This window comes from Oncorhynchus mykiss, chromosome 8 (genome assembly GCF_013265735.2).
Source record: "Oncorhynchus mykiss isolate Arlee chromosome 8, USDA_OmykA_1.1, whole genome shotgun sequence".
In the NCBI taxonomy this organism is placed as follows: Eukaryota; Metazoa; Chordata; class Actinopteri; order Salmoniformes; family Salmonidae; genus Oncorhynchus; species Oncorhynchus mykiss.
This window is the reverse complement of record NC_048572.1, coordinates 49,368,154-49,384,691: the sequence shown is the minus strand read 5'-3', so window position 1 is coordinate 49,384,691 and position 16,538 is coordinate 49,368,154. Positions and strand designations below refer to the sequence as shown.

The following is a 16,538-nucleotide window of genomic DNA, read 5'->3' as shown; positions in this document are numbered from 1 at the left end:
GTGTTGGATTTGCCCCAAACATTACGCTTTGTATTCGGTACAAAAGGTTCTGGACAAAAAGTTCAGGACATAAAGTAAATTTCTTTGCCACATCATTTTTTTGTATACAGGATGCATGTTTTGGAATTCTGTACAGGCTTCCTTTTCACTCTATCATTTAGATTAGTATTGTGGAGTAACTACAATGTTGTTGATCCATCCTATGTTCTCATATCACAACCATTAAACTATGTAACTGTTTTAAACTGTCTTTGGGGTAGCAGGTAGCCTAGTGGTTAGAGTGTTGGGCCAGTAACCAAAAGGTAAAAATCTGTTGTTCTGCCCCTGAACAAGGCAGTTAGCCCACTGTTCCCTGATATCCGTCATTGTAAATAAGAATTTGTTCTTTAACTGACTTGCCTAGTTAAATAAAGGTAAAAAAAAATGTTTTAATCACAATTGGCCTCATGGTAAAACCCCTGAGCAGTTTCCTTCCTCTCCGGCAACTTAGTCAGGAAGGATGCCTGTATCTTTGTAGTCACTGGGTGTAATAGTTACACCATCCAAAGCCTAAATAATAACTTCACCATGCTCAAAGGAATATTCAGCGTAACTTTTTTATTTTCACCAATCGGTGCCCTTCTTCTTTGTGAGGCATCGAAAAACCTCCCTGGTCTTTGTGGCTGAATATGTACTTGAGGGACCTTACAGGTAATTGTGTGCGTAGGGTACAGAGATGGTGTAGTCCTTCAAAAATCATGTTAACCACTATTATTGAACACAGAATGAGTCCATGCAACTTATGAGATTTGTTAAGCACATTTGTAACTTCTGAACTAATTTAGGTTTGCCATAACAAAGGGGTTGAATACTTATTTTAAATTCAGGCTGTAACACAACAAAATGTGGGAAAAGTAAAGGGGTGTGAAGGCCCTTTCTGAAGGCACTGTATGTTTCATGTTAGCCACCATATTCTAATGTGAGTTTCCTCTGCATGCCTTATATAATGGCTGCTTTGCGTAATGTATTGTTGTCTCTACCTTCTTGCCCTTTGTGCTGTTTTCTGTGCCCAATAATGTTTGTACCATGTTTTGTGCTGCAACCAGTTTGTGCTGCTGCCACGTTGTGTTACTACCATGTTGTTGTCATGTTGTGTTGCTGCCATGCTATGTTGTTGTCTTTAGGTCTCTCTTTATGCAGTGTTATGGTGTCTCTCTTGTAGTGATGTGTGTTTTTATCATATATTTTTCTTTTTAATCCCAGCCCCAGTCCCCGCAGGAGGCCTTTTGCCTTCTGGTAGGCCGTCATTGCAAATAACAATTTGTTCTTATTAACTGATTTGCCTAGTTAAATTAAGGTTCAATAAAATAAAAAAACATGTATACTGTACATATAATGACAATTTCCAGGAGACCCTAGGCTACCAGACTAGGGTTGTACACTGTTGTGTTAGACATCCACAAACAATCATATTATTTTAACATGGCCACAGTATGTAAGTAATATAAACATATTGTTTACCCCAAATGAGCTGTAATAAAATGTATGTGTATATATATTTTTTTACCGTGATTCCAATAAAATGCATTTGTAATACCAGATGTGCCATGCTGCTGCTGTAGTGTCTCTTCGCATTAGCACACGTTTAGCATGACATTTAGAGACGTGTGTGGCTAAGTCCAGTAGATAGTAGGCTTACTATGACCACTAATTAGAGTTCTAAGAATAGCAATTATGCCACCAGCCAAAGTGCCAGTCTTTGCTGCCGTAATACACACATTTGTAAACATTGTGACACCAAACCTCATGCTTATCAAGGTCATTAAACTCTGCTTTAACAAGACTGTAGGCTACATATTTTAATTATGGTTGGAAAGTTTGTTATATATTTAAGCAACAATGTTCCTGGGTACAGCCCTTAGCAGTGGTATTTTGGCCATACACCAGAAACCCCAGAGGTGCCTTATTGCTATTATAAACTGTTTACCAACATAAATAGAACAGTAAACACGTGTTTTTCCATCACACCTGTGGTATGTTGTCTGATATACACACTCTGAACTGATTCCACCAGTCAGGATCCAGGACCCAAACTATACGGTTTATAATTAAGCAATAAGGCACGAGGGGATGTGGTATATGGCCAATATACCACGGCTAAGAGCTACTTTTAATAAATTAGCAAAAATGTCTAAAAACCTGTTTTTGCTTTGTCATTATTAGGTATTGTGTGTATATTGATGAGGGGAAAGACAACAACATTTGAATCCATTATATAATAAGGCTGTAACGTAACACAATGTGGAAAAAGTGAAGGGGTCGAATACTTTCAGAATGCACTGTATGTTTTCAATAAACATTGGAGACGAAATATAGTTTATATGTTGTCACCAATCTAAGCCAACCAGTCAGTTTTGCTCCATAGTTGTGCACGAGTTGGTTTTGTTGCTAAACGACAAACCCATCTATAGAGAATAGTTATTTTGGGAGCCCAGATAATCTATTTATAAATCCCATCATTGGATGGTTTGGTAGTTTCCCAAGGGACTCCATACACACTTACAAGACAAGACGAAGCCTCTCATACAAGACAAAGCCTCTCTTGTTCATTGTCAGAACACAAAATAACTACAGCCCACAGTCCCTCTGTGTATTCAGCTTGACCCAGCACTGACCAAAAGCTTCTCCTTCTCTGATATGCAATATCAATACATATTCAGTATATTTTCATTATATTCAATATTCAATCACTTATTTTACTTAATGATATGGTTAAGTGTCTAAAAACTTAAGGGTCATTACAAATGAGCAATCGGTTTGGTTCAACCATAAATTATATTGCTGGGACTTCATTAGTCTGATATTAGGCTCCTGGTGAAATTCTAGTCTGTAAAAACAATTCAAGGATGAGGAAGTAACATTTTAAGACTTGTCATAAGCATGTATGAGCCCCTTAAATGGATAGACCAGCCAAATTGCAAATGTACATCTTTTTTTTGCTTATTGAAAGCAGTCTATGGACAAGGAGAAAACTGCAATCCACCCTTTGGTTTTGCTTACCTTGTCACTGCCAATGCTATTTGTATTTTCTAACCAAAATCAATGTTCTCCAAAATTCAAACAAATGAATTAAGTAGCGACACAATCCCTTCCAGAGACTTTGAAATGATTTGGTAAGGCAGAAAATATTATGTCTACAGTTATGTATGCTTATCTCCACCAGGGGTTAGTGTTGTTCTATGTGATGAAGTAGTAGGTATTCTCTCCAGACCATGGTTAGTCAGCACTGTTCGACAACACCCATCAAATATCAACAGAAAATAAGATTGAGTTTTATATGAATATTTATTGCAAGCATACAATAGTGGTACAAGTTCACTTAACAAACAAGTCATAACAGTCTGATGGAGCAGGGTTTGCGAAGAGCAGTGAGACGCTGGGCCAATATGTTTAGTGTCATGCAGAAGCCACTGTAGCATTCATACAGCATCATCGTGTTCCTGATTACCTAGATCTTATTCACTAGGATACCAAATGGAGGAAAACAGACAAACAGGGAGGAAATAAACCGAACTTGTCCAATAAGAAATGTTTCTTTCCATTGCGAAAGTTTTCCATTTTAATAATGAACATGACCCTTATGTCTTTGACAACATTCAACAACAAGAGTTACTAGTTACTAGTGGAGTAGATCAAATCACCACCACTAAACTGTTACAAAGGCCATATAAATAAAGGAAGAGGGAATCGGTAATAATGCTAAAGTGGCAAAGTTCTTTCATGCAATGCTATGATGCAGACACACACACGCTGTACACCCACACACAAATGCAATAATGCACACACGCTGTACACACCCACGCACACATGCAATAATGCACACACACACACCTACCCGTGTGGAATCTATGGTGACACTATTTTGACAATCAATGTCATAGCATTTGATTTTAGGTGAAAAACTATAAGGTGTTATCAAGCAATTGCATGGATTTTGGAAAGCAAGCAAAAGTCAAATATGCTGTATAATCCATCTGACTTCTCTTTGCTTTTGGTCCATAAGAGAGCACTGAAGTGATTATACATAAACCTTAAAATAAAAATGTTTGGGAAAAGTACAAGACAAAACCTGTTAATGATTCACCTAAAATTAACATATGTAAATTAATGTCAACATTGTATAAGAGGGGGGAACCTTTGGGATTAAAATACTGCTTCAATATTTTTTCCATATCATATTTTCAGATGAATGCACATAGAAACATTCTTGAAAGCTTTATGTTTTAAGTTGTATTTTAACTTTGAACTTGAACATTGAATTATAGTAGGCAACATCAAGTATTACATCGTCATTACCAAATGTTTTGGATGTAAGTTGACAAATGGACATAAATACACTTTTGGAAGTGCTTTGCCACATGCTACAGCAGTTTTTTTGAGAAATGAATACATCAAAGATAGACTTCTGCTTTTTTTTACAGACATAAAGCATGTTTGACTAAATGGAGACCAGGTGAGATACTTTGCTTTCACGGCATGTATCATCATGTTGCTACCTATGTACTAAATGTTAACTATGTACGGTTCACCTATGTACCTATTTCTCCTGCTCAACACTCAAAATGCATATCCTTTGTATAATCTATAAGGCCCAAAATTAAGGCATGTGCACTGTGCTTAATATAGAAATTACATGATGTACTTCCCATTGACCAACATTCTGAACTCATACTCCAACCATTACTTGACAAAAATGGCACAGATGCAGGATACAGGCCAAAGAGAACTCTTAGGACACAATTGAATGTATTGAAGAATGTGAAAAAACGTGCACAAATGCAAACTGAGAAAATCTACCAGCAAATAGTACCGACAACACATTCCTCTACATTTCAGAAAAGTGACTTTAAGTTGCATAATTGCACAACTAACAAAACAACAAATACTTTGTTTGGAATGCTTTAAGAGACGGTAGTGTCATGTTTTTCTTCACAATATGATTTTGACATAACCACAAGGCAAATTGTGCATTGTTTTTTTCCCCACACTTCCCCTATCTTTAAAACCCAGTTTTCAGGGCTTTTGTGCAGTGATTACAAAACATATAAAGTCCATTATGTCAAATATCATGCACTTTTCTCTGACCCATTGTCTTCAAAATCCCACGGACAAACGTCAACCTTTTTGGCAGTGCTCATGGGTTGTTTATAATTAGAACTCAAAGAGTTTTCTTTCGCTGGAGAAGTTTTTGTCTGTGCCATGTTGGTTGGCGCGTTCTCTACCTCCCACGGGCATGCCTCCACTCTCTTGTTCTCCGACGCCTCCGGGTCTCTTGTCGAGCTTTTCCGTCTCCCAGACGCAGGCACGGTGACCGAACCGCCCTCCGAGGATTGGCTGACACGTCGTCTTTCCGGGGGCTTGCTGGAGGAGCTCCTCCTCTCCTTGCTCTTTGACCTGTGCTGCTTCTCTTCCTCCCTGTCCCTCCCTCCTTTCTCTCTCTCACCCCTCTCTTTGTAGGAGCATGAGCCTTTTCGTTTCCGCTTCGAGTGAGGCGTGGGGCTGGAGCAGTTCTTCTCCTGGCTGGGGGAGGGCGGGGCAGGGGATTCATTGTATTCCCAGGGACAGATGTCCACCATCAAGGTGGGCGGCTGCAGCAGACTCCCCGTGGATTTGGAGTAGTCTGAGTGGAGGATCTTGGGCTTCCCATCGGTGGGTGTAACACTCTTCTTACTTCTGATCCTCTCTGGGGAGATGGAGTCTGAATCACCTCCCAACACCGGCTGCTCCTCAAAGGCCCAGGGGCACACCTCTGGTTTGAGGGGGAGCGGAGATCTGGGAGACCTGGGCTTCCTTGTTTCTCTGGCCTCGTCTGGTTCACTCCCCTTACCTTTGGAGCGACGTCGGCCTGCAGGTGATTGCCCTGCGGCTCCCTGTTGCTTCTGTTGGGAGCGACTGCCCTTGGTGCTAACCGCGCCACCACCACCCCCCCTGTGGACCGTAGTGGTCTCTCCCAGAGCAATGGACACATGCTTCTGTGACCTTCCTTCAGAGGGGGTTGGGGGGTCCTCTACATCCCAAGGGCACACCTCGGAAAGGTCATACAGGTTTCTCCCTGGCTCTGTATTGATGGACGGCTGGCTGCCACTCACCTGCTGCTTCATGATGCCCATCTTGCCCATGGGCGTCTTGGAGTACTCCACCGACTGGCTGATTATCATCTTGGGATAACACTCCTTCTCTTCCGCCTCGTCCACCTCAGACAGCATCCTCCCATCGCAGCCCTTGAGTCCCTTCTTGCTTGCTTCCTCCACGCAATGTGTCTTGCTGGTGAGCCCGGGCATCTTCTCTTTGGCACTGGTTATGACACTCAGTGACTTCTGCATGATGGACGTCCTCAGGTGGATGGGCTTTTTATCCACTGTAAAGTTGTGCGCGCTGGCTGACTTGCAGACCAAGGGCACTGACTCAGTGGACTCGGAAGGTTCAACCCTTGGGGCATGCTCTGGTGACTTCTTAACCTGTCTCCTCATGAGGGATCCAAGCAAGGAACCCTCAGCGGCAGCGATTTTGTCCCCACACGAGCTCTCTCCGCCAGCAGTTTCCTCCCCTTGGTCACAGACGTGGTCGTAGCTGCGCGATTTCTTCAGGCCAAGGACCTTGTTTTTCAGAGAGTCTTCCCTGGACTTGTGACCAGAGTGGGATGGGTCAAAGGGGTTCCGACGAAGGGTGCTCCGGTTGCTCCCATGCTCACTACAGTCACGATCCTCACGACTGCCATGGCTGCCGTGCCGGTGCATAGTCTCTGGGATCTCAGTGATGCGCCTCATGAGGGAGCGGCCCAGGCCCTTCTTGGAGCTGCGCTTCTTCTGGAGATGGGGGTTGTTGGCCAACATCTTCTTGCGCTTGTAGACCTCCAGTTGGACGTAGAGCTTCTTTAGCTCATCCTAAAACAGCAACACAGAGAGAGGTGTTGAGAGAGAGAAAAGTGGATGAGAAATCATAAGGAGGAAGATGATTTCTCTAAGTGTTTGTGCTACAGACATTTTCTGACATCACAGACACAAACAAACCATGGTCCATTTCCTTGACAGACCAGAACTTTGCCACAAGGTAGTGACTTCCCACAGGGGTCAGTGTTGGGGTCAATACCGTTTTTAATCTACATGCTCTCTCCAAACCAAATACCTAAGTATACATAAAAACAAAAGGGACACAACATCTCTACCTTATCAAACTTTGGCATCTGCTCTAATGAACTGCGCTATACAAATAATTAAACTTGATAATTAATTACTAAAATGTGGTGCTGTGAGTGATACGCCTTCATTGATTGGGCATGTTCCCAAACAAAACATATTTTCCTTTGTTAAGACACAGCAAATGGGTACTTAATCTAACCAATCTCTTCTCTGTAAAATAAACTGAATGGCGCCAGAGGAGATGGCTGCCATTTCACAGGCTCCTAACCAAGTGTGCTATTGTGTGTGTTTTTTCGTATTATTTGTAACTTATTTTGTACCTAACGTTTCTGCCACCGTCTCTTATGACGGAAAATAGCTTCTGGATATCTGAACAGCAATTACGCACATCATACTGGACAAAGATTTTTTCTTTAACGAATCGGACGTGAAGGATTTACTTCAGACCCAAATCCTTGTCATTCGCATGAAGAAGAGACAGAGATATCGGGGACGTAGATCGAGGTGCCTTGTAAGATTCCGACGGCGAGTGGATAATCCGCCTCTACCATCAGTCCTATTAGCCAAAGTGCAATCATTGGATAAGAAAATGGATGAGCTCTGATCAAGAGTATCCTACCAAGAGACATTAAAAACCATAATATATTATGTTTCACAGAGTCGTGGCTGAAAAACGACATGGATAGCATACAGCTGGCTGGGTTTTCCATGCATCGACAAGATAGAACAGCTGCCTCCGGTAAGACAAGGGGTGGTGGTCTGTGTCTATTTGTAAATAACAGCTGGTGTACAAAGTCTAATATAAATGAAGTCTCTAGTTATGCACGGCTGAGAGCTGTAGAACACACAATTTACCAAGAGAGTTTTCATCTATATTTTTTGTAGCTCTCTATTTACCACCACAAACCGATGCTGGCACTAAGACCGCACTCAACTAGCTGAATAAGGCCATAAGCAAACAAGAATATTCTCATCCATGGCGACACTCCTAGTGACCGGGGACTTTAGGGAAACTTAAATCCATTTTATCTCGTTTCTACCAGCATGTTACATGTGCAACAAGAGGGAAAAAACTCTAGACCACCTTTCCTCCACGCACAGAGACATGTTCAAAGCTCTCCCTCGAGCCTCCATTTGGCAAATCTGGCCATAACTTTATCCTCTTGATTCCTGCTGACAAGTAAAAACTAAAGCAGGTAGTACCAGTGACTTACTCAATACGGAAGTGGTCAGATGACGCAGATGCTAAGCTACAGGACTGTTTTGCTAGCACAGACAGGAATATGTTCCGGGATTCTTCCGATGGCATTGAGGAGTACACCAGATCTGTCACTAGTTTCATCAATAAGTGCATCGATGACGTCGTCCCCACAGTGATCGTACGTACATACCCCAACCAGAAGTCATGGATTACAGGCAACATCCGCACTGAGCAAATATGTAGAGCTACCGCTTTCAAGGTGCGGGACTCTAACCTGGACGCTTATAAGAAATCCCGCTATGCCCTCCGACGAACCATCAAACAGGCAAAGCGTCAATACAGGACTAAGATTGAATCGTACTGGACCGGCTCTGACACACGTTGGATGTGGCAGGGCTTGAAAACAATTACGGACTACAAAGGGAATCACAGCTACGAGCTGCCCAGTGACACAATCTTACCAGATTAGTTAAATTACTTCTATCCTCGCTTCAAGGCATTAGAACACTGTTCCGGACAACTGTGTGAACACGCTCCTCGTAGCCGATGTGAGTAAAGACCTTTAAACAGGTCAACATCCACAAGGCCGCAGGGCCAGATGGATTACCAGGATGTGTACTCCGAGCATGCACGGACCAACGAGCAAGTGTCTTCACTGACATTTTCAACCTGTCGCTGACCGAGTCTGTAACACCACCATGTTTCAAGCAGACCACCATAGTCCCTGTGCCCAAGCACACCAAGGTAACATGACCTGTAGCACTCACGTCTGTAGCCATGAAGTGCTTTGAAAGGCTGGTCATGGTTCACATCAACACTATTATCCCAGAAACCCTAGACCCACTCCAATTTGCATACCGCCTCAACAGATCCACAGATGACGCAATCTCTATTGCAATCCACACTGCCCTTTCCCACCTGGACAAAAGGAACACCTATGTGAGAATGCTATTCATTGACTACAGCTCAGCGTTCAACACCATAATGCCCTCAAAGCTCATCACTAAGCTAAGGACCCTGGGACAAAACACCTCCCTCTGCAACTGGATCCTGGACTTCCGCACGGGCCACCCCCAGGTGGTAAGGGTAGGTAATAACACATCTGCCACGCTGATCCTCAACATGGGGGCTCCTCAGGGGTGCATGCTCAGTCCCCTTCTGTACTCCATGTTCACCCATGACTGTATGGCCAAGCACGACGCCAACACCATCATTAAGTTTGCCAAAGACACAACAGTGGTAAGCCTGATCACCGACAACGATGAAACAGCCTATTGGGAGGAGGACAGAAACCTGACAGTGTGGTGCCAGGATAACAACCTCTCCCTCAACATGATCAAGACAAAGGAGATGATCGTGGACTAAAGTAAAAGGAGGACTGAGCACGCCCCCATTCTCCTTGAATGGCTGTAGTGGAGCGGGTTGAGAGCTTCAAGTGTCTACATCACCAATGAGCTATCATGGTCCAAACACACCAAGACAGTCATGAAGAGGGAACGACAATGCCTATTCCCCCTCAGGAGACTGAAAAGATTTGGCATGGGTCCTTAGATCTTCAAAAATGTCCACAGCTGCACCATCGAGAGCATCCTGAATGGTTGCATCACCGCCTGGTACGGTCTCCGACCGCAAGGCCCCACAGAGGATAGTGCGTATGGCTCAGTATATCACTGGGGCCAAGCTTCCTGCCACCCAGGACCTTTATACCAGGCAGTGTCAGAGGAAGGCCCTATAAATTGCCAAAGACTCCAGCCACCCTAGTCATAGACTGTTCTCTCTGCTACCGATTGGCAAGTGGTAATGGAGCGCCAAGTCTAGGTCCAAAAGGCTTCTTAACAGCTTCTAACCCTTAGCCGTAAGACTCCTGAACAGCTAATCAAATGGCTACCAGGACTACATTCATTTACGCTGCTGCAACTCTCTGTTTATTATCTATGCATAGTCACTTTACGTCTACCTACATTTACATATTACCTCAATTACCTCGACTAACCTGTGCCCCCGCACATTGACTCTGTACCAGCCCCCCTTGTATACAGCCTCCCTACTGTTATTTTATTGTTGCTCTTTAATTATTTATTTTTCTATTTTCTTATTTTTCACTTCAGTTTATTTGAGTAAATACGTTCTTAGCACTTTTTTGTCATAAAACTGCATTGTTGGTTAAGGGCTTGTAAGTAAGCATTTTACTGTAATACCTGTTGTGTAGACCTTACAGTGCATGTGACAAATAACATTTGATTTGATTTGTTTACAGAACAAAAAAGACAGAGGGACCCTGCTCACACGTATGTCCTCAGGGTCCAGGCTGTGCTCACTCCAGGCTGAGGTGATGCTGCTGTTGAGGTAGGACCCAGACCGGCCCATGTCCAGCTCCTCCTCATAGGCTTCAGTGGCAATGTCATCCCTTGCCTGAGTCCCTGTGGACAGAAACTAACGAGAGGGGAAAAAACCTACTTAGGGTGACATTATTTAAAATGTTATAGTGCATTTGTTCACGGCGTGCTTGTATTTTCAGGAGGAAAGATTGACATCATCCCACTGTTCCTAATTGTCATCTAATTAAATCTTGAGAAATTAACGGTTTATTCCCCACTCATCGAGTGTTTAAATGTTCTCAAATAAGACTTAAAAATACCCAGATGTGCACTTAAATTACAATACGATAATTATTATTGCAGTAAGAAGCTGTTAAATGTAATGCTCATGTATTCAGGGGAAAGGGAGAGGAGAGAGAGCAGGGTTACCTTTGGAACAAGCAGAAGCCCCAAAGTCACAGTCACGGTGAGGTGTGTGTGAGCGAAGACCAGCATGAGCATCCAGTCTGGGTGCCACAGAGGGGCCAGAGTGAACCTGCAAATAGATAGCAACAGATAGGACACTTTTATTGAAGTGTAACAGAGTGCATTCCATTCTGCCCTGAGCAGGGTTGGAACTCACAACCCTAGTCAAAGAACCTATATGATTTGTGATTTTGTCCCCCAATAGAATCCTATAGGATTCTCACAATCCTATTTTGTGTCACTTCTATCCGGATCCTATACAGAGTCCTATTGGCCTACTTCCTTTTGTAAATAAAAAGTCATCCTAATGGATCCTATAGGATTCTCACAATCCTATAAAATATTATGTTATTGTCAGAAATCTATTGGAATCTTATTGGACTATTTTTCCCCCCTATTGGAAATCAATCCTATAGGTTTTTGATAAATCATGTAGGATTTTGCCACCCCAATCTGAATCCTATAATTTATCTTAACTGAAATGCTAAATAGCACACATTTTTGACACAAATGTAAACATAATTGCGGACAATCTAAGAAGGTTTCACAGCAATTGTTGTCACAGTTGGCACCATAACTTTAATGTGTGACGATGATGCACCAGATGCAAATATTTACTCACGTTGTGTCCCTGGGACCTTGGGGGATGGAGTTACGTGAGATACACTGAGATACACTACATGACCAAGGTATGTGGGCACCTCCACGTCGAACATCCCATTCAAAAAAATGGTCCCCCCTTTGCTGCTTTAACAGCTTCCACTCTTCTGAGAAGGCTTTCCACTAGATGTTGCTGTGGGGAATTGCTTCCATTCAGCCACAAGAGCATTTGTCAGGTCGGGCACAGATGTTGGGCAATTAGGCCTGGCTCGCAGTCGGCATTCCAATTCATCCCAAAGGTGTTTGATGGGGTTGAGGTCAGGGCTCTGTGCAGGCCAGTCAAGTTCTTCCACACCGATCTTGGCAAACCATTTCTGTATGGACCAGGCTTTGTGCTAAAGGGCATTGTTATGCTGAAACAGGAAAGGACCTTCCCCAAACTGTTGCCACAAAGTTGGAAGCACAGAATCGTCTAGAATGTCATTGTATGCTGTAGCGTTAAGATTTCCCTTCACTGGAACTAACGGGCCTAGCCATATCCATGAAAACCATTATTTATCCTCCACCAAACTTTACAGTTGGCTCTATGCATTGGGGCAGGTAGCATTCTTCTAGCATCTGCCAAACCCAGATCTGTCCATCAAACTGCCAGATGGTGAAGCGTAATTAATCACTCCAGAAAACGCGTTTCCACTGCTCCAGAGTCCAATGGTGGCAGGCTTTACACCATTCCAGCCGACGCTTGGCATTGCGCAAGGTGATCTTAGGCTTGTGTGCTGCTGCTCGACCATGGAAACCCATTTCATGAAGCTCCCGATTAACAGTTATTGTGCTGATGTTCTTGTGCTGATGCGCTTCAGAACTTGGCGGTCCCGTTCTGCTTGTTTTCTAACACTGTCATGTCCTGACCTTAGTATTCTTTGTTTGCTATATTATTTTGGTTAGGTCAGGGTGTGACATGGGTGATATATGTGTTTTTGTACTGTCTAGGGGTTTTGTATGTTTATGGGGTTGTTTACTATCTAGGTGTTTTGTATGTCTATGGTTGCCTGGATTGGTTCTCAATCAGAGGCAGCTGTTTATTGTTGTCTCTGACTGGGAACCATATTTAGGCAGCCATATTCTTTGGGTAATTTGTGGGTTATTGTCTATGTCTAGTTGCCTGTGTCTGCACATTTTATATTATAGCATCACGTTCGTTTTGTTATTTTGTATAGTTTGTTTAGTGTCAGTCTTTATTAAAAGTAACATGTATTCATATCAGGCTGCGCCTTGGTCTCCTCCATTCAACGAACGTGACAACCACTTCGCGGCTGGAAAGGTGGCATCCTATGACGGTGCCACGTTGAAAGTCACTGAGCTCTCCGGTAAGGCTATTCTACTGCCAATGTTTGTCTATGGAGATTGCATGGCAATGTGCTCAATTTATACACCTGCCAGCAACGGGTGTGGCTAAAATAGCCAAATCCACCAATTTGAAGGGGTGTCCACAAACTTTTGTTTATATAAGGTGGTTAGAGGGGACATTGCCAGTGGTTTCCCACTATAGGGTCACCATCTCAAGTGACAAGGGTGCAGTGGAGGCTGCTGAGGGGAGGGCGGCTCATAATGATGGCTGGAATGGAGTCAATGGAGTGGTATCAACCACATGGAAATAACGTGTTTCCATGCCCCCTCCTCGACGGGGGTTCGAGCCCCTGCTCGGCCGACTGTCTTCCCTAAACCACTTTCTGTACCCTTCTCTATATCTGTCTCCCTATCTGAACTTACATCTGTCCCTAAAAATAATATATCCAATCTCCTAATAAAGAACACATTTTTACCCTAGTCAAAAAAATCCTTCAGCATTTCAATAAAAAAATTGTATTAGAATCTAAAATAATAAAACAAACCCTATTGGATAGGTTCCAAAATCGGATACATTTTTATTTAGGATTCTAACATGATTTTTTATTTATTGGAATCCTATAAGTTTTTTTGCAAAAGCAGTAGCTAATGGGGTCCTAATTAATACCAAATACCAGGAAAAACAAAAATTAGCATGATTTGCATGGAGCAAAAAAAACAGTGTGGGAAAACAAAAGTACCAGGATGCACGCAAACTCAACTTTGCTCCACCACTACTTATGCAAACGAATCCTCCACCACTACCCATGCAGTGGAGTCTCTCTGCTCTTTAATGTGAGTTGTGTTATTAGGAAGTACCCCAATAGTAAACGTGGCGTTGAAACGAGTGAATATGAAGCTTCTCATGCCAATAATCGGAAATGGAAACCCAGTATATTCCTGGATATGCAGCTTCACTAAGAAGGACACCAACCTCTGGTGGAGAGATGACCTGCTGGATGTGTACAGAGTGACTGCTGTTTTTCTCACCAACAGAGGATACCACAATCCTGAGAAGCTCGACGGCGCTGAGATCCTCATCGGTAACTCACTTGAACAGTGGCAACAACCCCAGATGTGCTGTCATCTTCCACACCTCAGCAGGAGAGACCCACACCTTCCAGTGTAAAGAGTTACCTTCTCTTTTCTTTACCACTCTTCTTCAACTTAACCTTTGCATTAAACATTTCTTGACATTTGATGTGTTCTTTCAGATCTGATAGACAGTGCACAAGGCTGTTGGATTCTCTGTTTTCAGCACTATGGAACCCCTGGCTCAGATGTATGCTTAGCCTAGCGGTTAAGAACTTTGGGTCAGTAACTTTTGGTTGTTGGTTTGAATCCCTGAGCCGGAAAAGTGGGAAAATCTGCCGTTCTGCCCTTGAGCAAGACAGTTAACCCCTAACAACAAGTTTTCCCTTTCCCTTCATGAAGAGTATCACTTTCTGAACGAAAACAAGCTGTGGACTAAAGCACAGTGTTACTGCAGAGACAAGTACATTGACTTGGCCACCATAGACAACACGGAGGACATGGACAGACTGACTAAAACTGTGGACAGTGGCTATACTGAAGCAGGCTGGAGAAGGGCACAGTGTTAAGAAAGTGATAGTGGTCAGATAACACTTACAGTGAAGGATATTTCAAATAGGGAAGGAGGAATGTGTGTTTATGAGAAAAAGTATTTGTTGGAAAGATCACTGATGCTAAGGTCTACATATTTGGTTTATCTGCTACAACGGTAAGCAATCTCAGTCACACAATCCATCATAAAATATTCTACAAATCTCTGTTGATATAGTAGTATATGTCATAGCCTTGTGGCCGGTTCAAAATCAAAGTACTGACAGGATGAAAAATCAGGAGGGAGTGAGCTGGCAACTAGAGGGTTGCTGGCACCTACAGTATCAGTCAAAAGTTTGGACACACCTGCTCATTCAAGGGTTTTCCTTTATTTTTTTACTCTTTTCTACATTGTAGATTAATAGTGAAGACATTAAAACTATGAAATAATACAACCAAAAAAGTGTGAAACAAATCAAAATATATTTGAGATTATTCAAAGTAGCCACCCTTTGCCTTGATGACAGCTTTGCACATTCTTGGCATTCTCCCAACTCTTGAAGGAGTTCCCACATATGCTCAGCACCTGTTGGCTGCTTTTCCTTCACTCTGTGGTCCAACTCATCCTAAACCATCACAATTGGGTTGAGGTCTGGTGATTGTGGAGGCCAGGTCATCTGATGCAGCACTCCATTCTTCTTGGTCAAATAGCCCTTACACAGCCTGGAGGTGTGTTTTGGGTCATTGTCCTGTTGAAAGACAAATGGTAGTCCCATTAAGCACAAACCAGATGGGATGGGGTTTCACTGCTGAATGCTGTGGTAGCCATGCTGATTAAGTGTGCCTTGAATTCTTAATAAATCACTGACAGTGTCACCAGCAAAGCACCCCCACACCATCACACCTCCTCCTCCATGCTTCACGGTGGGAACCACACATGCAGATATCGTCCGATCACCTACTCTGCGTCTCACAAAGACACGGCGGTTGGAACCAAAAATCTCAAATTTGGACTCATCAGACCAAACGATAGATTTCTACCGGTCTAATGTCCATAGCTCGTGTTTCTTGGCCCAAGCAAGTCTCTTCTTATTATCTGTGTCCATTAATAGTTGTTTCTTTGCAGAACTTTGACCATGAAGGCTTGATTCACGCAGTCTCCTCTGAATAGTTGATGTTGAGAAGTGTCTGTTACTTGAACTCTGTGAAGCATTTATTTGGGCTGCAATTTCTGAGGCTGGTAACTCTAATGAACTTTTCCTCTGCAGCAGAGGTAACTCTGGGTCTTCCTTTCCTGTGACGGTCCTCAGGAGAGCCAATTTCATCATAGCGCTTGATGGTTTTTGCGACTGCATTTGAAGAAACTTTCTAGGTTCTTAAAATGTTCTGGATGGACTGACCTTCATGTGTTAAAGTAATGATGGACTGTCATTTATCTTATCTTATTTGAGCTGTTCTTGCCATAATATGGACTTTTATCAAATAGGGCTGTCTTCTGTATACCAACCCTACCTTGTCACAACACAACTGATTGGTTCCATTGCATTAAGAAGGAAAGAAATTCCACAAATGAACTTTTAATGAGGCACACCTGTTAATTGAAATGCATTCCAGGTGACTACATTATGAAGCTGGTTGAGAGAATGCCAAGAGTGTGCAAAGCTGTCATCAAGGCTGTCACGTCCTGACCTTAGTTCCTTTGTTATGTCTCTATTTTGGTTTGGTCAGGGCGTGAGATGGGGTGGGCATTCTATATTTTTCATTCTATGTTTTGTTCTGTGTGTTGTATTTCTATGTGTTTGGCCTGGTATGGTTCCCAATCAGAGG

The 16,538-nt window shown here is 42.9% G+C and overlaps 1 protein-coding gene across 1 annotated transcript in view; it reads right to left on the bottom strand.

Annotated features, from left to right (window-relative positions):
- Positions 1–3,305: 3,305 nt before the first annotated feature.
- Positions 3,306–16,538, bottom strand: part of gpr158b (G protein-coupled receptor 158b) — a 102,538-nt gene continuing 89,305 nt past the window's right edge. Inside the window, exons 9-11 of the mRNA XM_021612743.2 lie at positions 11,127–11,232; positions 10,666–10,812; positions 3,306–6,923 (exon numbers count right to left, since the gene is read on the bottom strand). Coding sequence (XP_021468418.2) covers positions 5,106–6,923; positions 10,666–10,812; positions 11,127–11,232 — 2,071 coding nt within the window. The 3' untranslated portion in view covers positions 3,306–5,105. The remainder of the gene's footprint in view (positions 6,924–10,665; positions 10,813–11,126; positions 11,233–16,538) is intronic.